Raw genomic sequence first — 24,293 nt, 5'->3', positions numbered from 1 at the left:
ATGTTGAAGTCCAAAACCTGAATAAAATTCATAAATATGATATTTCTTGTTTCTAGTCTTGTATCTCAGATATCTATATGAACCAGAATCAGCATTGCATTCAGAATTTCTTCTTCTGCCCTTTAACATAATTAGTCTCTTTTGACATGGATGTGCCCTGGAGCCTGAGCTCACAGACAGCGCCACCAAAATCACTCTAGCGGCAACGGGTAGAACTACAATGCAGACGATAGCAACCAGGTGTGATGACAGCGCGGCCGCCCGCAAATGATAAAGTTTCACTGACTAACGATCGTTCCTTGGTGCATTTGGTGTGGAAGTGGATCTTTTTGATAAACTTTGATCAAATGCAAACGGGCGCGCCAACCCTGTACATGTATAGTAGAGAAAGAAGTATCATTCAACTTTGCTACTGCATCAACAAAACAAGCTCCGTATCTCCAATAATGCATAGACATGAAAAACACAGTTATATCAGATTTATCTGCTTTCATTTATTTCTGACATACAAATCTCTTATGTACAGTCAACAACAATATATATTAATTTTGATAATAAAATTTATATCGATGTCTTACTAAATATAGAACAATCTCGCTAATTATCAGACAAGTTTTACATTCCGATGAAAGGTTGGGACCATGACTGGTTCGTGTTGTGTTGTAAAATGAAAGGAACACCAGATTGTGACCAAGACCACAGGGGGAGACACACTGAGAGGATGACGTCTTGTACACACGCCTTAATCATCATCACGGTCTGTTAACGTATAGTTCTGGTCCTTTACAAAGTGACATCAATACCTGGTTATCCATCCTTACTTGTCAACTAGCACCATTCATACACACATATCTCCACAACAAATATATTTACAATAAGTTAAAGCTGCAATGACATCTAATTCCATTGGGCGACCTGTATCGAACAAAGAAGTTATTTGGTAATTATCAATTATAACAGAATTACTGTGTCAACACTATTAAGCCAACTGAGGTGCATCTGTTTCCTATTACATGTAAAATAGGTCTCTTGTACAGGTGCCTCTTAACTGGCTCAATAGAATCAACACAGTATATGACCTGATTTCCAATCAATCAAGACCAAACTTCAACAAATCACAAATCAATAGACATTTAGGAAATCTGTGTCTATTTCAATTCAGTACACAGCCAGTTAACAGTATGCACCATAAAACATCCCATAGTCTCTATTAGTAAACAATTGATAACATTCACTCAGAAACAACATGGATCCTTTGCAAAAACCTGAACTTCGTCCAAACAGGTGTATTTAATCGACTTCAGGTCAAAATGGTGATTTCTAATGATATTTACAGTAATGAAATCACCTTGAAACAAGTCGCATCACCTTTAGATACATGTATTCCGTGCTAACATTCATAAACTTAATCTGTCATGTATTCTCTTGTGACTAGATTTTATAATAAATCGTACCATTTATAACTGAGCAATCACACATTTGTTTTACCTCAACAATCCGAATTCTGACCAAATCACAGTGTCAAGAGTTACTAACAATTTCCGACATCTATCAGTAATTTATGATTTTCTCATAGCCCCCCCCCCCCCCCCAGTGCATTAGGTCATGACAAGTCAGTTAACCTAATGGTGTGAAAATACACAGGAACCCTGTAGTTTGCCTCGAGCTTCCAATGAGCTTAACATTTAGAGATCACAACAGTTACTTTGAATCAGAACCTTCAAGATTGCACTCTTATTTCAAAATGCTCACATGTAAACCTGATTAAAACACAATCAATTACTATCAGAGTCGGAGCCGCTGTTGTAGTTCATCTGTTCCTTCCACCAATCCTTCACCTCGGCGGTGACATCACTGGTCGGTTGGCTGAATGACGAGATTGCTGCCTTGCTCACATCAGGTGGTGTTGTGACCTCCATGCCTTCAGTCACGTTAGCCAGACCCTTGCCTCCTTGTGCAATCCTCGTGTTCCTTTTCTTCAGTCCCGTTCTCTCCTTGTCTGTTCTCAGTGCTCCATCACTCAACGTCGGAGCGAGATATTTCCGGCTTGGTGCCTGAAATCAAGCAACTCAACAAATAAGCAAAGTGGAAACATGTAATTCATAGCACGATTTCTCCAAGGAGGACCTCACCTATTGGTAGATTAGGAGCCAATGATGTCATCTCCACTGCACTGGATGGCAACATTGCTTTGGCATTTTGCCGACCACAGCCACATTTTGAACAACATGAAATGTTGTACTTGAAGCGTCTCAGGCATGACTCAGAAGCAGATAGCTGAACGAACACATGCATACACAAAGCTATATTATGAAATCTAAATGGTAGAGCCCTTGGTTAAATAGCGGTTCATCAACTGGTTGACCAGGTGGCCCAAACTCCACACATGGTGAATTCATCTTCAGTGTTATGAGTGTATGAATTCACAACTAGGACCACCTTGCACATGTTTAGGGAGGAGCATAAAACAGCAGTTCTCGGAGGCCTCCTTGTAAACCAGTCCATAAACACACCTGGTCTCTGTACAACAAGATGGAATGTAAAGAGTACTCTAGTTTATCTAACATGGAATAGAATCATGAACTGTTACCGTCAGCTGCATTGGCAAAGTGGAGGTGAACATTGGAACAGAATTAGTGGAACAAACACAACAAGATGGAAAGAGATTCCTAAATGAAAAGTCGATTTTTTTCTTAACAAAGTGACTTGAATTCAAATATCAACTGATTTTTAGCTGGAAAATAAGTGATTATCATAAACATCAAGAACAGTAGTAGGAACTAGTGATGGCAACCCACAATATGACTTGTTGTTGTTTAGAAAGCAGTAGCCCCTCAACATTTACTTCAATATTGAACAAGAAGAAAGTTTAGAAGTGCCATCCAATACTCTTTTTAGGGCAATGAATCAGTGTGATTGGCAGAAGCTGGAAAGAATCGCCAGAGTTTATCTCTGGTTGCGCTTGCACATGAATGAAACACACAATGGGCCACATGAGCTCATTCATGCGCATGCGTTACCAAATAACAACTGAGATGTTCGTTCAAACGTCTGTCGACCGCGGTGCTGATGACAAGTCCAAGGATTATTCCAGATTTACATGTACATTTACAACAATATATTCTACAGTTCCGTTGGTAAATAATATCAGTGTGTGACCAATTCTATAACTTCTGTGTCGGATTACAAAAGCGAGCAAAGATTGAGTGAAAATGGGAGTGTGATAATAACACATGAAGAAGGAAAGAATCAAAGTGGCCAATTTTTTATCAAGCCGACGTATTTATGTCAACTGCAAAAGCAAAGCAGCAAAAGCGAAGCAGAGTTTCTGATTTTGGAGTTGGGTCATTCGTTTTGAGCGATAGTATCTTAATCTTATCATGCTTGAAGGTAGTGGTAGCACACCATCGGCATGGAGACTGCTAACAGCCGTCTGGTTGGCTTCAAGGGGAGACAGAAAAAGATGCTTTTATAGAGAAGAGAGGTTCATATGAAAGTTAAGTTGGAAATTGGTTCAAGTTGAAAGAGAAAAGGAGTTGAGAAAGAGTCAAGTAATTCAGAGAAGAGAAGAAAGTCGAAGAACTGGAAACATTAGAATTTGTAAACTTTGCAAAGGAATGCGAGATATGAAGCAAACATAGCAAGAAGCAAAGTCTAGAGGAACTAATGAAGATCTTGCCACAAATCAGGCGAGCAACGATCGTGGATACTGTCGTGTTATGTAGGAGGAGACTGGCAGAAGTTTGTGGTATGACAGCGAGTACAACTCAACCCTCACATGATGAGGAAGCTCTCTCATCGTGAATGCACAAACTCACAGACATGACCAGATATGAGTACTGTAAGTTAAGTATCATAGCTTGCCTGATTTGAGATGAAATTCATTGCAGCAGAAGCGTTTTAAACTTTAATTCAAAGTGAATGAGGAGGGATGGAGAAATTTAAGCAGCAAGAACATGGCACTCTAAATTACCAATTTTCTTTTTTGGCGGTAGACCGATTTCAACCGCGCCCACTTTCCACTGGCACCTAATTTTGTGGGCACTTTTGGAGAATGCGGGGCTTTGGGTGACGGAGGCCCCTCCGATGTCACCTCAGCTTCCTGAAACGTTCACAGACGACAAAACATGAAAAGCTGTTATCAGCAGACGATAGGTGAACATGTAAATAAACAGTGCAGACGTACAGAATGGACAAATACGTGTCAGAAGGTGGTCGATCACAGGATGTCTATTCAAACACCTCTTATAACAGCGAGCTTTAATACTCCATATAGCAACCCATTTTCAACCAGCGCCATCTAATGGAGCTCAGACAACAAACCTAGTTGCTGAAGCCACAACACCAACTGGTGACCTACAACCCCTAAGTTTAGACAAGCGACCACCTTCTAACACGCATGATGTTGTACAATGGTTTAACAGTGCTTGCTACAAAACAACAACAAAACAAACCAAAATGAACATCTTCACCAACACAAAACAAGTCCTCTATGAACCGGCCATTTCTCAACGGCATGAGAAGAATCACTAAATTCTTCTGTCAAATGAAAAACTGTTAACACAATCCAAAGAAAAATAGGAAACAAAGGTTATTGACTACAAATGCCGTACTTAAGTACGAATGCTGGCATCATTCTAATGGTTTAGCTTAGGCTACCGATGACTAGGTTGAGGCAGGCAAGGATTTCTTGCCTTATCATTCAAAGGCGACAAAAGCTGCTTCATATCAGGGAGGAGGGGTCTACACTGCACACCTACAATCGACATCAATCAAGAGATGTTCTCCACAAAGCAGCACATGAGTATGTTTCAACTCGGTACGTCACCTGGGGCACACATCAGCCAATTCTACATCAATTCACACGTTACACCTATCATACAATCAAACGATTTCAAAGTTGAATCCATGAAACGCTCACCTGTAGCATGCCAGGTGTTGGAGCGCTCGGATTCCTCTCCAATTTCTTCCTGGTTCTTGTTGTAGCGGCCGCTTCCTCCTTCCCGTCTTCCTTGGCCTCGTTAGGCATCTGAGCATGCTCAGTGACGGTGAAGAGAGGTTCATTGGTCGCACGGAGGTTCGTTATCAGATTAGAATGCTCTTTCTGTAATAAGAAGTAAGAGATATTTGAGTTGGTTGAAGAAGAAGCAATTTGGCATTTGAAGGAGAGAGACATATGAATTGCTCTGTGGACTGAAGACTTCAGCACCACCTAGTCATCATATCAAAGCGGCATCACCAGTCTTAGACAAGAGTCAAAGTAATCAGGATGGCTCCTTGACGACAAAGTGCAAATGACAATACAGACATATTCGAGATAAGAATTGTCAGTGTGATCCGATTCTGTTGATTACGCAGAAACCATGCCATGTTAACTGGGGAGGTGCTTGGCGTATCCTACTCACGGCCCTGATCCTCTTGAGACACTTGTCCAACCAGTTCCTGATTGTCTGTTTGGCCACCTCCTCCTCTATCGTGTACTCAAGCTCCTCTCGTGCCAGCAACTCTTCCAGCTGGAGACTCTTCCTGATGTCCACGGAGCGATACGCCAACATACTGAAAAGGTCAAGCAGGGATGGTATAAAAACTGACTGAGGTGATATTCTCCAGAGAGTATTCTTCCTCCAAATCGAATAAGAGAGAAGGTACGACAGTGATTTAGAGATTGATGTTTGTATGCACATCACTGTGTATGCAGTAGTTTGGAAATAGCCTAGCAGGCGTCTTCTTCTCACCTGAGGACGTCATGGAAGGTGACATCATTGCCGTTGTGTAGTTTCTCGATCTCATAACACATGTGCTTGAAGAGCAGACGGTCCCTCTCCAGGTCAACCTCCAGACGACCTTTCAAGAGCCGCAGGACGAACTTGACTCTCCGTACAGGTATCACTCCCTGAAAATAAGGAAGAAATGTCGAGTTTTTTTCATTTGCATTCACCCTTAAAGATCAGTAGAGTATCATACTGAGATGAGGGGTCCAACATGGCCCAGTCAGGGTTCAAACAAGGGCCAAGTATTCAAGATGTAAGAAGGTGTGCAAACGCCATTTCGTTTATAATCCACAGATTGTGGACCTGAATTCAGCCATCTCAGATGATACCACACTCCATACCTTTCTGTTGATATCGAGTAAGTTCCACGTGTTTTGATATTGTCTGATATCGTTGTAGCTGAGCAGGGCGTCTTCTTCATTGGAGTAGAACAGCGAGAAGTTCTCCATGATGATAGCTGAAACAGAGAGAGACACTCAAACATCACAATCAGGTCTAAGTATCTAGTCAACATGAAGAGTCTGAGTACTGGGTCATGACCAACACTCCTGCCTGCTCATCACTTATGTAACTGTCAGCTCCAAGTTTAGCCTACTCATGGTGGGGTTGGATGACTTCAATCCTCTGAGCAGATGTGGCCTGTCTGCTCGGCAATGTTATTCATATCGGAGACAAAAAACTGACCCAAACTCTGGCTGATGGTGGCCTAACTTACCCACAAGTAGATTGAGTACGATATAAGTGATGATGACGTAGAACGTGATGAAGTAGACCACGGATGCTGAGAAGTTGCCACAGTCAGAGTCCCAGAAGTTTGGACCTTTTGTGCAATATGGTGGACTGATCTGGAAAGGAATTGATGGGAAGTCATACTACACTGCTCTTCTCATGATAACAGCAGGTAGTACTTGATAATATCAGTCAAGACTGACACTGAAACCATCCTTGATCACCACGCCAAGCTCAAATGATGAGTCAAGTGTCTGAATCACCGGATATCTTCAATACTGTCATAGGTCCTCAACGTCAGCACTTGGACAACAGAAGTCGGTGACAAATGGAGTAGAGGTTGGTGTGGTCAAGGTGTATAGAACCTACCATACAGTCATGCATGATCTTATTCCAATCCTCTCCGGTTACGATGCGGAATAAAAGCATCACCGCATTAGAAGCTGTCTGGAAGTTCGCGTGTCGCCCTAGATTCTCTCCGAACTTGACGCAGCCGAAAAGGATGACTCCAGCAAAGGCATAGAACAGCATGAGGAAGAACATGCCCATGATGATGAAGAAACTCTTCAAGACGGACATGATGACTGTCAACATCAACATCTTCAGGGTCGCCTGCAAGTACACAATCAGGTAGCAGGTACAAGGCCTTGCAAGTCTATAACACCACAAGAGAATGGCAAGTTTTGGTCTGAGACATTTTCGTTATGATCTCTCGCTACTAGAATTCAGTTCTATCAGACTTTTATAATAAAAGTCAAGGCAATATGATTGAGTGTTGGATACCAGTGACACTATCAACATAACTTACATGTTTCCCAGTGATGGTAAACAACCTGAGGATGATGATGATCAGACCGATGTAGTTACTGATGACGCGTAGGTACTCTTTGAACTGAAAGACAGAAAACACAAGATGTCAATTGCAAGAGGAGAAGAATGTATCGAAAGCACATATCTTTTCTTCACAGTTACTGCTGTACACTTGATGTACTCCACATGTATCTAGTCAGTAGGTAAGTGCTGTCTTGACAGACTTTCTGAGGGTCTCATGCAGTGGACGGCTTAGCTTGCACTATCATTAGCCTATGGAATACAGTTCAAACGCCAGTAAATTTACAGCAAGGTAAATTCACAGCAAGGTAAACTTACAGCTAAACTAAAGTGTAGAACGATCCATACAACACCAAACATGGTGACCATGAGATCAAAGCGATTGCGACGACTCTGCCAGTATCCGCGGGGAGTGAGTGCCATCATCTTCATGACCACCTCCATCAGGAAGAGCAGCGTAAACACAGCAGACGTCGTCGCCAGTTTGAATGTGTCAGAATCTTCAACTGTCCACTGAAATCAGGAAAAATTTATAATTTGTAACTTGTCTGGTCTCGTTTGCTAACGAATGCTACACAAGTCTTGTTCTGATCTCAAAGATAATTCCAACTGGTTTCAACGAATTTGACTTCATAAGCTCAGACCTTGAGAATGTTGTTTTCTCCGGATTGCCAATTTTGTTATGGGGTGACTTTTGATTAAAGATAATGATCTGGATCTAAAGTAGGACGCTTGCACTAACAACCACGAAACTCACCGGTTTAGAAAGCAAGGCACAGTTTGCAATCACCATGATTGCCACCAGCCTCTTGAACAGTATGTTCTGTGTGATATCGTACATGATCGCCCTCAGCCCTTTCCCTTCCGGCCGCGGCGGTATATGCAGTGGCTGGGCAAGTTTAATCCTGCCTTTCAGGTCGAGCCAACGTTTCTGCTCGACGGTCATGAGTGCTGTTCCCTTGTTCTCGCTGTAGTTGGCGATGACAACACCGACAAACAGGGTGAGACCGATCATACAGCCGATGAAAACAAAGATGTGGACGTAGATACCATGGACCTATGATGGAGAATAGGAGGCATTCACACACGCAGAGATACTAAAGGCATTAAACAACTTAGCTTTTTAGCTTGAAGACTTGAACATTACATTGGTAATGTCATTTGTGTAACAGGACCTTACGTACATTGGCCTACTTTATAAAGTTGACAGTTGACAGTTGAGTTTAGCACGCCCTTGGTCACCAAGGCCTATCATACAAGTACAAATCTTCTGACCAAATCTGATTCCAATGAAATCACTCTTGAAGTGACTAGACATTTGTTTAGGATGAATACAAATGACACCGAAGGCAATATTCAGGTCCCAGATGTCTCAACTTATAGACATTTCAAACTTCTTCTATTCTGCAAGGGGTTGACTACCTGGCTTACTTAGCCTTCTTCCTTTCACTCGTCATAGGGACATACAGTATCAATACTCACGGCACCCACTCTCTCAATGATGATGTCTCTCACATCAACCCAGCCCTCCAAAGACAGCACCTCAAACAACGTCAGCATAGCATTGGCAATGTTGTCAAAGTTGAAGTTTCTTGGGTTGGACCTGGAATAAAAGAGCAAGGTGCACTTTTCTGCATGTTCACCTACAGGCTTGAGTTTTGTTCCAACTCGGTTGCCCAACTGTCATTAGAAAGAAATGCCAGCATTAACTCAAGTAGGCTTGAGCCCACAGAATCTTTTAGTGAATGTTTGGATCCAACTCCAGCCCACTGTGAGAGGAAGGTTATGTTCAGATCCCACCTCAGTCCAAACTAAATCCCATCTACATTTCATGAAAGTCGTAACTCAAACTTACCAGACCCTGGGCACCAATATAGCTGGATGAGCCTGATTCTCTCCTGGTCCAAGTTTCAGCTTGGTGACAAACACTCTCCTCATATAGTAACCTACACAGTCCTCCTGGAAAACACAACAGACTTTGGATAAGACACTCTGGACTAAGGGACTGCTCTTACAGCACATCACTTGATGTTCATATTGGGAGGAGAAAGTGGCCACCAGACCAGGTTCAACCCCTTTGAACCTTGGATTGGGAGCCAAACCACTGTGAAACCTTCCTTCACTTCACATCACTGGGTCTCCATCATAGCCTATGTTACCATCCTACAGTATGAAGAGACAAGCCAACATACAGCCAACTATTAAACGGATGAGATATGGACAGTGTGAAGCACTTGACCACTGGCACATTTGATGTTAACAATATTAACCTTGAAGGTGCAGCAAACCAATGCTTCTCAGTAGTTAGAGAATAGGCCCTTACCCTGGTAGTTATATTCCTGTCATTGCATCTTCCTAGCTTTCCACCAAAGAGTAGGACACCGTAACTCGCAAACATGAACATCAACACTATCAACAAGATTGAGACCTGGAATAGTCCAAAATGTTGTTTGAGACAGGTGTCATACTCTACCAATGCTCTCCACTGGGGTCTGTAGTTGTATTCTTGTCTCATGGTGAAGACTGGTGTACATGATACAGCCCGTAGGCCAAATTAGGGTAGAACTGAGTTCCTCTTTGGTCCTCAATGGCCCAATTAAAGGGGATCTGGAAGTTACATGTGTCAGCCATGTGAGGTTCCAGGATTAGCTTTTATCATCAACTTCAAGGATGAGTGAGGAGAGGATGAATCGTACCCCAGGTTTCACCCAATCTTGTCGGAAGCTGCTTGCCAGAGTTGAATACTAAGTCCAGATAACTTACCAGAACTATCTCCCTGAAGCCTCGACACAACTCAAACACGACTTTCCTCATATGGGGTACCAGTGTGAAGAGACGGAGAGGCCGCATACAGCGGAGCAACATGAGGGCCTGGGCACCCGACTGGGGGGAGACTGCATGGGGCATCCAGCACAGGAAGACTAGGCTCACCTGAAATGAGAAGGAGAATCAGACCAGGGTTAGGGTCACATACAGCGGAGCAACATGAGGGCCTGGGCACCCGACTGGGGGGAGACTGCGTGGGGCATCCAGCACAGGAAGACCAGGCTCACCTGAAATGAGAAGGAGAATCAGACCAGGTCTAGGGTCACATACAGCGGAGCAACATGGAGGCCTGGGCACCTGACTGGGGGAGACATTGTGTGGCATCCAGTAGACCTTAAGTGAAAGACAAACGACTGGCCAGGATCTTGTAAGTTCATGTTAGGTCTATGCTTACCATATAGATGAACACATCAAGTACACCCCCGAAGTCCTTGACCACTGCCTTAGGTGTGAAGAACAAACCGTTGGCCAGGATCTTGAGTGACATCTCCAGGCTCATTGCGATGACAAAGCTGTACTCCGCCACCTGGAGAGACAAGAGAAGAACTTATTGCAAAACAGAAGGCAGAAGGGTCAGACAAGTTTTCAGGTTGATAACCTGAACACTGTTCGAGTCCTTTGCCAAGTCACTTTTCTTTATTGTTAGTTCCAGCGACTGAGATATCGCACCATGTCTACTGCTACCTATGCCAAGGAGAACAATGATCGATACAAGTGAGCACTATGAGTATCTAGGGATGTACTCCTCTTCCCTGGCTGCGAATGAAGGAACGGTCCTGCTCACTCACCTTCAGCTCTTTCTTTACAACCACTCTGTAATGGGGCGTCTCAAACATCATAGATATGGAGGAGAGGATGGTGATGATTATCATCACCCAGTCGAGGTAGGTGACCAGGCCCAACAGTTTGCTGAAAAGGAGAAGCGGATAGCATGATGTTGTGGTGGATTACTACTGTTAGTAGAATGCCACCTGCTTGTCTGCTGGGCCTAGAGGCCATGGACTGGTGTGTCAGGCCAGTAAGCTCACTTGTGCCCCATGACGTCAACCAGACAAGATGGACACACTGCCTTGCAGCGTAGAGTGAAAGTGATGAGAATCTGGATGTCCATACTCGGGGCTCAAGTCACAACACTCAATAACCTTTCTACATCATAATAGATCAGCATATATCAACTCAATACCTCCAACAGAATTGCAGAGAAGACTGGAGACCTAAAGCTGCAATGTCGCCCCTACTGGTTGACATGCTTCTGACACTCTAAAACCAAACTGGGTCAAATAGTCCAACCACTGTCAACTTACTGTAACTGTTTATATTTGCTCTTGATCTCCTTCCCCGTGACAGGGTCTCGCATGATATGGGTGTACTTAGCATCGACCACCAGCTGACAGAACCGCCTCAGCCTGCTGTCGCGACCGACAGCGAATAACGGGGTGTCAAAGTACGGGTGGTTCTCGCGCAGGTCCTCTTCTTGCTGATTACTGAAATGAGAGGTGGAGGATCTCAACGGACTTAGAGTTTGAATAGATTGGAGAGTTGTCACAGCACAAAGAACTGATTTCATGATCACTGGGTAAACTATAGAAATCTATGTACCGTTTGAGTTCAGCCTGTTGTTTCCTCTGCTGCAGGATCTTGATGTCGATATCCTCTGTCCGTCTCGAGCTCGTCATCGTACCGATGTCACCATTTTCCTTCAGTGACTGATACTGCTTGATCTTGATGCTGCCCGAGTTACGACGACGTACGCTCCTACAAAACAGAAGAGGAATTGAAAGCGGGTACGAAGAGTAAGTTGTCTTTGCTGCAGGTCAGCCGGAACTGTCAGTCACTCGTGTGAAAATTCAAATTAGATTAATGGTACGGAGCAAACCACGCAACAGGGATGTTCTGCTTATCTGTCAAATGTATTCTTAGCTGCTGAATTGTCTGTTTTTCTTGAAAAGTTTGCTTCAAAATTGCAAATTTTCATACACGCACAATAGAACATAACTTTTTCTGTAAAAACCAGTGAACTGGATGACTTCTAGCACACTGTTAAATCTGTGTACATACTCTGTTTTGAAACGTTCGAATTCATCATTTGACACACAGAGATGATAGACAAAAGCACTGAGACATTTTCACCAGGGAATCAGCAGCTCACACTTGGGTTCAGGTCCATAGCCAAAGATGACTGGACAAAGGGGGGTGAAATGTTCACAAGGTGTACCCAAGCCTGATGAAGTGACACGGATCAAGATGTGGGGAGAGACTGAGAAAATGACAAGCCACAATTAGGGTATCAGCATCCCAATAGGTGGTGCTTTTTACTCGGGTATACATCGAAATGACATCAAACTGGGACAACTTGACGTCAACAAAGCAAACCCTAGTAAGAGTCAGCGCCATCTTTCAGCAACTGGAGTTTTGCTGGTACCCTATTGAGATAACAGTGCCATGTGGAGAGTCAAGACCGTCGTTACAAAGGGTTAAAAGGCACCAAAAGCTGAGAAGAGAAAAACCGAGACCGACCAGGTCTATAGAACACGGAGTTATAACAAATGATGAAAATGTTACCTTCCAAAGTTTGATGCTCCATGAGTATTGGTACTTAGACTTTATAAAGCATCACCAAATTGGTTGCAGAATAAAAATTTGAATATTTTAGAACAATTTGCAATATTATGATGTTGATGAAACTCTAATCTTAATAAGCACGCACCAATATCTAAGCTTGATAACTAATTTATTCAATATTCACGATAAACAGTGTAGCCCACCGGTTGTCTTGACCTCAGTGATTCTAGTAAAATATCAGCACAGAGGTGTACACACTGTTAATACTCGCCAGGAGAACAAGGAAGAACAATCTTGGCACATCTTTGCCAGGATCCAAAACCAACCTGCTCCACTATTCCCAGACTATGCCTGAAAATTTGATACACTTAGGCGAAGGTTTGATAGGAAAGGAGAGGCACCTAAAAGCCCTAAACCATGCCGAGTTTGAAGCGGTATACGATTAGTAAGCCCTAGGCAGTACACCAAAGCTTGTCAACATCCGGAGACATGAAGCTTATCGAAGCTGTACCTTGAAAAGTTGAGACAAAATAACTTGAGAAAAGAATATTTCTAGGCTGAAAATTAACCCCTTGAACCCCAGGCTCTTTGACCCACGTGCACTCCCCCACCCTGAGCTCCCAGACAAAGATTCACTGGAATGCTAAAAACTATAATAGACATTTAGTCTTTGATAAAAGTCAAAGAAGCAAAACTTGCAAGTGGGGTTCAAGGGGTTAAGTCAAGGTACCCTTTCCAGACCTAAATCAAAGCCACAAAACCCAGTTGATTCATTCGTTTCTTTATGAGCAAGTTGGTCCAAATTGAAAGAGTTCACACATAGTTTTTATGAAGCAGGGCAATGACTTTGTAAATTTTGGCCTACGCTTTTGATTACAACACTGATAACCACATGAAGCACAATTGTCTTCAAGAAAAGGCGTTTAATTGTTCTAAAGCAGCTGAAATGAAGGCGGTTAGATAGAGGGAATGTGGATGAACCAGATCTTTGGTTACGACGGGCGACAAAACGTGTGCTGTGAATGGAACCAGAAATGTGAGGTCACATCGAACACGCAGTGAAGAAATGAACAACACATCGCACACATATCACTTCTTCCTTTTTTCTCGCACAACATTTTCTAACACATTTTTTACACTATGACAGGCCAAGTTGATGACGTCATGACCAAAAGCAGGTATCATTCATGACGCATTGTGTTACGCTATGATTTGGGTTGTACCAAGTGTCATAACACGCTGAGCTGACCTCAGCAGTGCAACAATCTCCTACCCAAAATATGACACTTCTCTTCTATTCTTGTCTGGAAAGGGCCAAGCTTAAAAGAATTGCTATAGGCAGTTTATAGATAAAGAAAAAAAAGGTCCAAGATTTCAAGATAATTGACCAATGAAAAGAAAAAATAGAAAATTTACCTTCCAAGTTTGTAAGATCCGCGGGTACTCAAACTGTATACAAAATAAATCAAAGTTAGAGTCTTGCTCTGCGCGGAATTAGAGCATTCTAATGAACCACATTCTCCTGCATGGGATTCTGTCCCTTCTCAATTTCATGCAAACAGGACAACAGGAGTCTTTCACCTGAATCTTCATCAGCAGTAGACCAACAGAGCATTTTTGGTTTGCAAGTGCAATCATGTGTTCAGAATCAAAGCTGGCACACAAATTGTAGTGCATCATGGCAGGACGTGTATGGCAGAGTCTAGGGGGACATCAGTGTCTGTTGACTAAAGTGTACAACTCATTTAGTGACTTTGTGATTGTGAATCTGTGCAAAAATACCAATTGTGGAGAAAAATGCTACGCAGCCAGTACAAGAAAATTTGCATTCTTGATTTGGGTAGCAAATCCATCTATCATGCTAAATTTGCCTCTTTTCAGATGAGTACCTCTTGTTGGGTTGGAGCTCTGTTAGGGGAAATGCAATAGGAGTTCAATGAGGTCTCAACACATGATGGGTGCGGAATTCCGACAGTTATGTGACATCCATAACAGAACCCAACCACGACTTACTCATCTGGAAAAAGCGGAATTGGGGAGCGTTTTTCGTCCACATTCCAGAAAAGTAATGATTGTGAAATAACCTTGAAAGGAGATTTGTCACTGAGTAGCGGCCGAGTCTTAAGCTGAGGGGAAGAAATGGAAAATATCTGTAAATATCGACATATAAGGTATCCATGATCAACACGGATGCCAATGTTACACTGGTAGTAGGTCCAAGTGAGGCGTTTGTACTGAACTCTTCAATGATGTCAACTGATGGTTTGGTTCATGATGATGGTAACAACACAATGCCACCACACACCCAGTAAGTCATTCAACACTTAACCGCTGGCAAGATAGACTCAGGGGACAAGAACTGGGCAACTGCAAGGTATGGTTCAAGCTCGAGTTGTTCCAATCTGACCCAAGTCGTCTCCTTTCACATTACATACATTTGAAGCAAGCATTGATAATCACAACTTGAAGTTCCCAGGCTAAACATGGAACCAACCCGACCATGCTCATTATAACAACAACTACACACATGAAACCTTTGAAGAACCTTGACATGCCCATGAAGTTGTCGGATCAGATTATTGGTCTGATCATTCATACTCAGCCTGGTATAAAAGGTTCAATCGAGGACTAAATCACCTTGCAATAACTGGCTCAAACAAATAGAGCTGTATCGCAATAATGCCGACGCGTTTTGATACATCATTTGGTTCGTAGACACTCACCTCCTGTCCATTCTAATCTGATGCTGCTGAGAGAGTAGTGACTTGGTGCCCACATTGCCTGGAATCATCTGAGCTGACTCTCCTCCCAGGATCTTATGGCGGTTCGAATCCCTGAAGATCAAGCAAACATGTGAGAGTCAATTTTTCAGAATTTTGGCGGGAAAACCTAATCATGCATTTTGTCCCCAGATTTTCAACTTCACTAACGCGACCACCCCGGTAACGCGACCATTCAACCTCGGTCCCATGAGTGGCCGTGTTACCGGGTTCCAATGTAGTTAAAAACACCCCAAACCCACCTTATGATAGCCGACACCCCTGACATCTTCTGGTGTATATCTCCATTGCGATCCTGAGGTTTAAACGACAGCAGGTTATTCGTATCCTTCTTACGAAGCTTCGGGAATTCCTCCTGGGAGTTCCTCGTATCCATCACAAGGTCAAGGTCACCACTCGGCTCCACGAATTGTCGCATGAAGCTGTCGCGGACCTTCGGTGAGCTGAAGTCTGATGGAATCTTTGTCAGACTGATCATTTGGGGCCGATCACTGGAAACAAAATTGAAATCCATGAAGCTAAAAGTTTGAGATGTGCGGGGAAGTGTGCCTCCACTCGCTTCTCATTCACTGAAGGGAATGCTGCCAGAAGATCAGAGGAACCTGACAAGTACAAGATTCAGGGGTTTCAAGCTACTTCCAACATCAAACACAGAGAGAAAGTAGCAGATAAGACACCAAAACACGCTACTTACGGGAATTTCTCAAACACTCTCAACCTGAGTGGTAACGTCTGCTGGGTCTCAGCACTCGCCTCTCTTGCCTTGAGCTGTTTCAGCTTCTTGATATCCTCATCGAGCTCCAAGTTGTCCAGGATGACAGCCACAAACAAGCTGAGCACAATCTGGACAGGAGAAGGATGATGTAGAAGTGAAGAGGCATGATCCATAAGGCATCAATGAACAACATAATGCAATCAACAGACTAGTGTCTTACTGCAGCTGGTGATGCTCAGTACATAATGTGCGACCCATTGACTGGGTTGAAAGATCTTATTAATCTTCAGGCTCATTATCTTTATAGTCAAACTATTTTTGGGCACTTCCAGAATATGACATATCCCTCCTAAGGATTTATCTGCATGGGACCCTAGAAGCTCTCTACTTCAACAAATGACGAGGTTTTCAGTAAATCATGCAAAGTGCAAGGAAAACCTACTAACATTCCAAGTAAAGGTGCATATACAGTGTCTCCCCTGGCTGTTTTGAACACATCGGGCTGACGTGTTTTAAAAAAGTGTCAAACAACAAAAATGGCGTCCATGTAGTTCGGTAGGTCTAACATGTTCAAATCAAAAGCCCAGGGTAAACACTGAGATACATGCAGAGATTACAGTGTTGTCTCTAAAGGAGGCCATCAAGTATTTTTTCCGGCTGACAGTGACGTTTATTTCGGCTAATGTAAAGTCACAGTATTCCTCCCATTGACGGATTGTATCATGAAATCGTGTCCCGCCTGTTTGCGGCAGAAAACCACCTGATGAGATACTTAGAGACAACACTGGTCAGACATGGGGCAAAACTAAGCTCAGCAGAACCAGGCAAGTACAGGATCTGCATCAACCACTCTAATCAAGCAAAATAAAAACAATCGCTTACTACTTCAAACTGCACTCCCAGCATGCAACAGTGCGGACGAGACGCCCTGAAATTCATAGCACAAAACGTTACAAGTCCATGCAGAAGTAAGACAGATAGACAAGGTGACTACGAGTGGGGAGAAGGACAGGCTCGTAGAGAATCATGGAAGTTTCATTTGGACACAGTGCTTGAATAAGAACTCTACCTTCTGGACAGTGGCCGAGGGGAGGGGAAGGTAATTTGGGCCCCCCTAATTTGTAATACACCATTAAACGTTATAGGTTATGGGTAACTGAATGCCATGACTGAAGTTCTTGATGAGTTCCATAGATGTCAGTGCGGAGATGCGCATGGTTCGGTCGGAGCCAAGTGTACTGGGGGTAAGAAAAGATAACTGAATAGAAGAACAAGTGCAGGAGGGAACTTGGATTTAGAAATGTGTCGTTTGCCTCCAACCTGAATTCAACAGAGTGAACAGCGATCTACTACGATGCATAACAATAATCTATCATCTAACATCGACAAAAACGACATCAACCAGTTTCGAATTGCTGCTATAAGATCACACAACGTCAAAAAAGGATCATAAAGTGTGACCTCCACCTAGTGGCAGCAAACGGTACTCACCAGCGTAACAAACAAGTGATAACCTATGAAATAGATGGCGACGAGCGGTGCAAACCGCTCGCCCGTTTTCCACATGGTGACGTGCATCACCTCGACCCAACCTTTCTGGGTCAGGATTTGAAACATGGACATGAAGGCCTGCAGCATGGAATAGCAAGGGGAGAAAGAATAATTAGCTTGGGGTTGGGGGGAGGGGGAGGGGTTAGTCAGCCACAACAGACCTTTCTCATTCACCACTCTTCTCAAAAGCTCTCCCAAAGAGATAAACTTTGGGCGAGGATCAAATTCAAAAGTATCACAAAAATTAAATTTGGCATAATATTCAGTTTGAGGCTTGCCCCTACTTCTCAATTTCCTATTTGAAGTGGTGAATTAAAGACTGTTGTAGGTTAGCTGTTAGAAACTAGAAAGCTGGAAAACAAGAAGTTATAAATGTATTTGGGACAAAAAGTCTGAGCAACTGGATGAGTAATTCTAGTCTTCACTGAAACTCAAGGGAAGAAACAAATGGGGTGTTAAACTGCCCTTTAGATATAACTGTGTTCAGTGGGATTGTCTGATCAACATAACAAAAACAAAAAGCGAGCCAGACGCATGCAGGAACATAAACAGGACATAGTCTCAGCTGTAATCAGGAGATGATTAGTGTCTGTAGCAGTGTCCAAGCCCAACACAGCCATGCCTGCCAATAGGAGGCAGTACTTACCACACTTATAATGTTATGATAAACGACATAGATGACCGCCACAGGGATAACTGCATACTCGTTAACCGCCTGCATAGTCTCAATCATAATCTCGGTCCACGCTTCATTTGTTAGAAGTTGGAACATTGACGTAAAGGCCTAACAAGCAAGATAATTAAGGGAGAAAAAACACAAAATGAGGAGAGACTAGATATGTTTACATACAGTGTGACAAAGAAAGCCCATGCAAAGATCTCTATTGTTCCATGCGCTTGCAGAGCAATCTACTAGTAAGTGTGCTAGCTTTTCAAGAGTGACAAGGAGAAATGAGTGTCACAGCCTATCGTTGCCCAAGCAGTGAGTTCAGCTCTCCTTGACCACTGAAAAAGCCGCACCATTGCCCTTTTTACTCACCACACTGAGAACCATATGGTAAGTGACAAACAACACAGCGACCGGTATTACGGCGTAGTGCGTACCGGTGTGTTGGTGAACCTTCTGCATAGTCTCCACCATAACCTCCGTCCACGATTCTTGGGTAAGAATTTTGAAAATGCTGACGTAGGCCTTAACGGGAGAATGGACAACATCAAGACTCAACTACAGCGAGCAAGACAAGGACACAAACCAGGACAACATTCCAACAACATCCATCACAATACACATACGCTACACTTAAACAACTAAGTCACAATAGGGGCCATTATTTATTTCCTGAAGGATTTCAACATCGAAATGATTCCAGTTATCAGACTGGTTTATGCACAAATAACACAGGATTCAATAACAACCGTTAAGAGGGCTCTCCAACCACATGGCTTTGCAGATTGGCCCAAAACGCGCTCTCATTTTCTGGCATTCGCAGGTAATTTCTTGGTCATACCTATGCTTTGCCATTACAACACCCTCCTCCAGGAGGACTACAACATCAACATGCACTCACTAACACTTGACACGATCAAATTATATTTACACTTTAAAACATTAACAACACATTTTGGTCCATCCCTAAGGCCTGATGCCCCAGCACCAGGGACTAAGAGGACTAATTATGTTGGTCTATCCCTGTGTCCAAAAAAAGACACTTAACCCTCCATTGTGCAAACTCTGAGTGGCTGAAAATGAACACAAGACAGAGAGGTCGACGACTCACCTGCGGGAATGTATCAAACCGCTCGAAGTCCTTGACGAAGCAGAATAATTGTAAGCTGATGCTGGACGTGATAATCAACAAACACATGGTAAACAGCACAAGACTTCCTAACTTCTTCACGGGGCCAAAGATCTGAAATGGAGATGACGAAATGTATTTACATCCAAATTACTGCAAATATAGCGGTGAGAAAAGTGACGGCTTTTACAGTTGGTTTGTCAGCTGTGCTCATCTTGTACATCTGAGGCTGAGGTTCAAACTTGACTTACCTTAAAGCAGAAGTCCTCCAACATCGGTGAAGCCTTGATGAGGCGGACCACACGCAGACACTGCAAGATCAAAATGAAACTATAGGCTCAACAAACTTAGTCTACCTTTACTCTGCTCCCCTACTCTCTTATCGAAGTGTTTTCAGGGAAATCTTGATAAGATCAACCCCCACGAAGCAGCTTTCATGGAGTCGATAGGCCAAAACCAGCAAGGAGAAATCAACCTATGTTGGTATTGTATAAAGCCTGATGCGATCAAAGCCTGCTTGTAACTATAGAGCAACAGGTGGTGGGTCAAACCAAGAGAGTTGACGGTCAGCCTAGATAACTGCATACCTGGAAATATGTGAGTTGACTGTTTGACCTGTATAGACTTGGAATGAGGTGCAGTGACGTCCCGATGGCCAGCAGCAACTCAAACTTGTGCAGCGATCGTTTCCAGTAGCGTAAGAAGCCCAGACACCAGATCTTGAAGATGGCTTCGATGACGAAGAGGACAGTGAACACCACCTGAAATCAATGGCATAGTTTATTTTAAGGCTTTACCTTTCAACACTGCTACATTTTGAGCTGCTAAAGTCTCCTGTGACTTGTCGATTTCCTACACTTCAAGCCAGTCAGTGCACATGCCCCGAGTAGTTTGACAACGTTCCTAGACATTGCATCGTGAATCTCTTCTGTAGGGTTCAAGTCCATCAATCCCATTCAATCATCAAAGACATCCTACCTCAGCATAATAGTAGGCATCCAGTTTATCCTCGTACTTGACCTCTATGTGGGGGTCACACCGCACGCTTGCCATTGTGAACGCGTTCGCCAAGACGAGCAGGAGAATGATGCTGTGGAATACAGTTGATTTGAGGATCCGCTGGAACATAGGAGGCGCTGTGCCACGTGGTTTGCTCTCATCGACGGTCACCATTTTCCACTGGTTGCCATCTCCGTGAAGTACCTGAAAGAAGAAAGGTTCAAATGAGGTTAAAACAGACTAATCTTTATCGACCCTTTCAAACTGAAAGCAAGACTAAGCGACACAACTGACCAATGGAAAGCCTTGACGAACAATTCCTTCCGAATCTGACAGATTTTCAAAGGAAGAAAGACTTTTTTTAAATCTTCAATTCAGATACTTGCTTACCTGAGAGGCATCCGAGTCCAATGCTGACTTTGGTGAGCCCCACATCTGCTGGAAGTGAACACGGATCTCAGCGAACGTCTCAATGATGACAGCTATGAAGACATTCTGAAAGGGTGATGAATGAAGAGTCAGTTACGTACCCAGCTGTGCATACCCGAAGGAGAGTAATGGCTACCAAGTTTAGTTGACACAAAAACTTACTTTTAAACAACTGGGTCAAAAAGGAAGGCATGTGTAAGGAGATTTGGCACATGTGATCATAGCACACTACTTACTTTTACCATCCAAGCCAGGAAGAAGATCAGCGAGATGAAATAGATGAATGCCCAGTACGAGGGCAGGCTGTCAATGGATCGATACATGAGGAACACCCAGCCTTCTTGGGAGGCACTCTGGTACACAGTGAAGAAACTCGTTGCTGAAATCAAGGATACTTGGAGTAAAATGGTGAGAGGGCAGTTAAGATGCAGGTCATGTTGATGTATGATGGTACAGCGTCACAATGTAGAAAGAGACAGCAATGGGAAACAACCTGCTTTCCATTCTTCTAAGGTCTGATGGTGAATATGGGTTTTTGGGCTAGAATAATACCATCTTGAAACCTTATAAAAATAGCACAACTCCTGCCAAGTAAGAATATCCAAACAAAGAAAACACAGTCTACCTATTTCATCAAATCCATTGAATCCCCTATCATACTTGGAGAGCTGCAGGGCAAGGCATTTCATTCCTTTAGGACACTGGTAGCCAGACCTCTTATCCATGGAGCAATACACGTCGGGGATGGCGAGGTCATTGATGGTCACGTTCCTGGAAGGTAACAGCAAGACATCAATGATGGTACCAATGATGGTACCAATGGTGGTACCAATGATGGTATCAGTGATGGTACCAATGATGCATAAGGACACAACAAAGCAAAGACAACGAAACCAATACCAGTATTGATTTAGATATCTTGAATTACTCCAGATAGACACAATACTACAACCACTCACATCAATGTAGAGTCAGAGTAAGTATGTAGAGCAGAGTAAACTGATGACTTGTGACTGTATCAAAGACTGCTGGACTCTAATTTCACTTGAATGAGATGAGAGATCCTGGCCTTTTGACTGAACACTTACTCTGGAGAGACACCCTCCTTTACACAGTGGTGCTTGAGATGTCCGAACAGCTGGACACCAAGGATGCCAAGGAGAGACATGAAGAACAGGAAGAAGATGGTGACATTGTAGATCTGGTTACTCGAGCGCCTGAATACCAAAATACAAACGCTATTACACAGGTGGCGAGAACTTGAGCATATCATTGACAACTGAGTGCAGAATTGAACACAAGATTATGATAAGGATAAGTTGCCTTGTTCACCAAATGTAATAACTAACCAATAGAATAGGCTCTTGATATACATACTGCAAGATGGAGTTGATCCTATTCTTTGGGAGCTGGAACTTGAGGAAGACTCTGAACACTCTAACCAAGATGAGAGGTCTCGGACACCTCAGGATGGCCAGGTAGGAGTAGGACGGCTCCTCTGTCTCACGCAGCTCAAACGATTGAAGGATTACGGATACCCAGAGGAAGAAGACCATTGCACCATCAAACTGACACCATCGGTCTCGTAGGTAGGGGACTTCTGTATGCTGGAAATGACAGGATTCAGTAGATCTTATAGTTATACCAGTTCTATTAAATGCAGCAGGAAGCATTGTTGAATACATGTTTAACTGGTTAGTGTTTGATAAACATAGCGTCTGTGATCCATCTCCTTGTGACCTGAGGAATGGTACAAAGACAAAAGCACATCCACGGATTGAAAATGTCAATCTCATACTTCTTGTTTCAAAGAAATCAAGTTAAATAACTAAACTATCGCTGCTATTCAAGAGTGCCTTTCTTGATTGAATAAGTCACAGCAACTCTCCTGAAAAAGGTGAGTTTTTACCATCAGGAGTTAGAAAATATGAGATAGTGTTATGGCCGAAACCACATGGCTCATCACCTTACCTTCCATAAACCTCTTATTCGAATCTTGGCCACCATCTCTGCTGTGAACAAGAATGTTATGACCAGATCCACGGCGTATGTGATATACTTCAGCTCCGGATAGGAGACAAATGTTGCTGGTGTATTCATACTGACGGAGATCATACTCAGTAATGCACATCCACGCAATACCCAGCGCACCCAGTTTTTATTCACCCATTCAATGTCTGCACTGTCGTTTAATAATTCATCTGGACCATAGTCTGCCAGAGGGACGGCATCCCGCCCCATACTTTGCTTCCTAGTGAGCATTTTGACAAGGTCACAGTCAATTGTTAGTGATCAGAGATTTCTATGAAATGACCAGCAGGAACCAGCCACAATCTCATCAGTCATCAGTAATCTATTTGGTTCCCAACTTCAGAACCATTGCATTATAATGTTGTTTACACTTCTCATATCAATCAATTTCATATTAGATGAAATAAGTGAACTTGCTATTTCACTTCTGTTCTAACCATATCAAAATATAAAATTGCACTTTAAATCAATGCAACAATTGATGACGATAATCTTCACTTCATGTTCTAATCAATTATTAACTTTTTTCATGCAAAGACTTCCTGGTGTGTTCAACTACCACAAAGGAACTTTCCCTGCCTATCACAGTTCATGAGGGAGTCAATAGCACGATAGTGGTATCACGTTCTTCTCACACGCTGCAGTCTTGTAACTTCAGGAGTTGACACCTGAAAGGGAGGACAAATAACTCATTTTAGATGCAAGATCAAGACTTGTCGAGAGATGGTTATGCAAAATAATACTAGGCCTATAGGCCTAACTAAAACTATTACTATCGTCACGACGTCAGTATCGACTCGGCGTAAATGAACACAGAATGCACCATTCATCTACAGTGTAATTTCATGCAATGATGGTCATGATGAATGATATTGATATTGAACAAAGATAAATGTTGCAGATTTATCAACTGACAGTGACCTGTCAGTGTATGGTCTAATGAACATACATGCATGATGATACATGCAAACATTTGCATGTGAAATTGCAGAGCAAAATAACTTGTTGATTGTTGAGATGTTTCAGCTGCTGCAAAATCAAGGAAGATAGTCAACAAGCCAGACATGCTTTTCTTCACAGAAGGATTTTTACCTTATTTACAATAGAATAACAAAATCAATTAAATCCATAGAAGACTTCAGGTGAAATATATCATTTTTCGAGAGGATGCTGAGATTTTTTTCACATCCTCATCTTCTCAAAATACCCGGATGTTATTAGAGGCATCCGGTCGTTTCGATCCCGAACCTTTTCGCCCCCACTCGTTTCGCTC

General features: G+C 43.0%; 1 protein-coding gene across 6 annotated transcripts; it reads right to left on the bottom strand.

Moving 5' to 3' along the window:
• Positions 1-287: 287 nt before the first annotated feature.
• On the bottom strand, positions 288-24,219 carry LOC135494253 (sodium leak channel NALCN-like). 6 transcript variants are annotated; one of them, XM_064782116.1, is made up of 36 exons: positions 24,113-24,219; positions 22,961-23,688; positions 22,367-22,596; positions 22,078-22,206; positions 21,615-21,760; positions 21,226-21,368; positions 20,951-21,055; positions 20,540-20,764; positions 20,149-20,322; positions 19,813-19,872; positions 19,544-19,675; positions 18,805-18,957; positions 17,706-17,843; positions 16,194-16,342; positions 15,742-15,990; positions 15,443-15,553; positions 14,136-14,168; positions 11,757-11,912; positions 11,462-11,641; positions 10,946-11,066; positions 10,552-10,683; positions 10,095-10,262; positions 9,655-9,759; positions 9,187-9,290; positions 8,814-8,934; positions 8,089-8,388; positions 7,650-7,844; positions 7,309-7,392; positions 6,870-7,112; positions 6,487-6,616; positions 6,113-6,228; positions 5,736-5,893; positions 5,406-5,556; positions 4,922-5,104; positions 3,974-4,102; positions 288-2,054 (listed from the first exon to the last, which is right to left on the bottom strand). In XM_064782116.1, the coding sequence occupies exons 2-36, from the start codon at positions 23,249-23,251 to the stop codon at positions 1,776-1,778; spliced, it is 5,523 nt and encodes a 1,840-aa protein (XP_064638186.1). In that variant the 5' UTR covers positions 23,252-23,688; positions 24,113-24,219; the 3' UTR covers positions 288-1,775. The 6 variants fall into 6 exon arrangements, with proteins under 6 accessions (XP_064638186.1, XP_064638188.1, XP_064638187.1 ...); XM_064782118.1 differs by lacking the exon at positions 3,974-4,102; XM_064782117.1 differs by lacking the exon at positions 14,136-14,168.
• Between the last annotated feature and the right edge of the window lie 74 nt (positions 24,220-24,293).

This window comes from Lineus longissimus, chromosome 10, assembly GCF_910592395.1.
Source record: "Lineus longissimus chromosome 10, tnLinLong1.2, whole genome shotgun sequence".
In the NCBI taxonomy this organism is placed as follows: Eukaryota; Metazoa; Nemertea; class Pilidiophora; order Heteronemertea; family Lineidae; genus Lineus; species Lineus longissimus.
Note: the sequence above shows the minus strand (reverse complement) of the source record. Positions and strands in the feature narration are given on the sequence as shown.

Bases quoted from the DNA above. Each gene is read 5' to 3' on its own strand.
- LOC135494253 (XM_064782116.1), bottom strand. From the start codon at position 23,251: ATGCTCACTAGGAAGCAAAGTATGGGGCGGGATGCCGTCCCTCTGGCA. The intron at 5,894-6,112 runs GTATGGAGTGTG...CCTTATTTTCAG, and splicing joins TACTCGATATCAACAGAAAG to GGAGTGATACCTGTACGGAG. The intron at 2,055-3,973 runs GTAATTTAGAGT...GCTTGATTTCAG, and splicing joins ACCGCCAAAAAAGAAAATTG to GCACCAAGCCGGAAATATCT.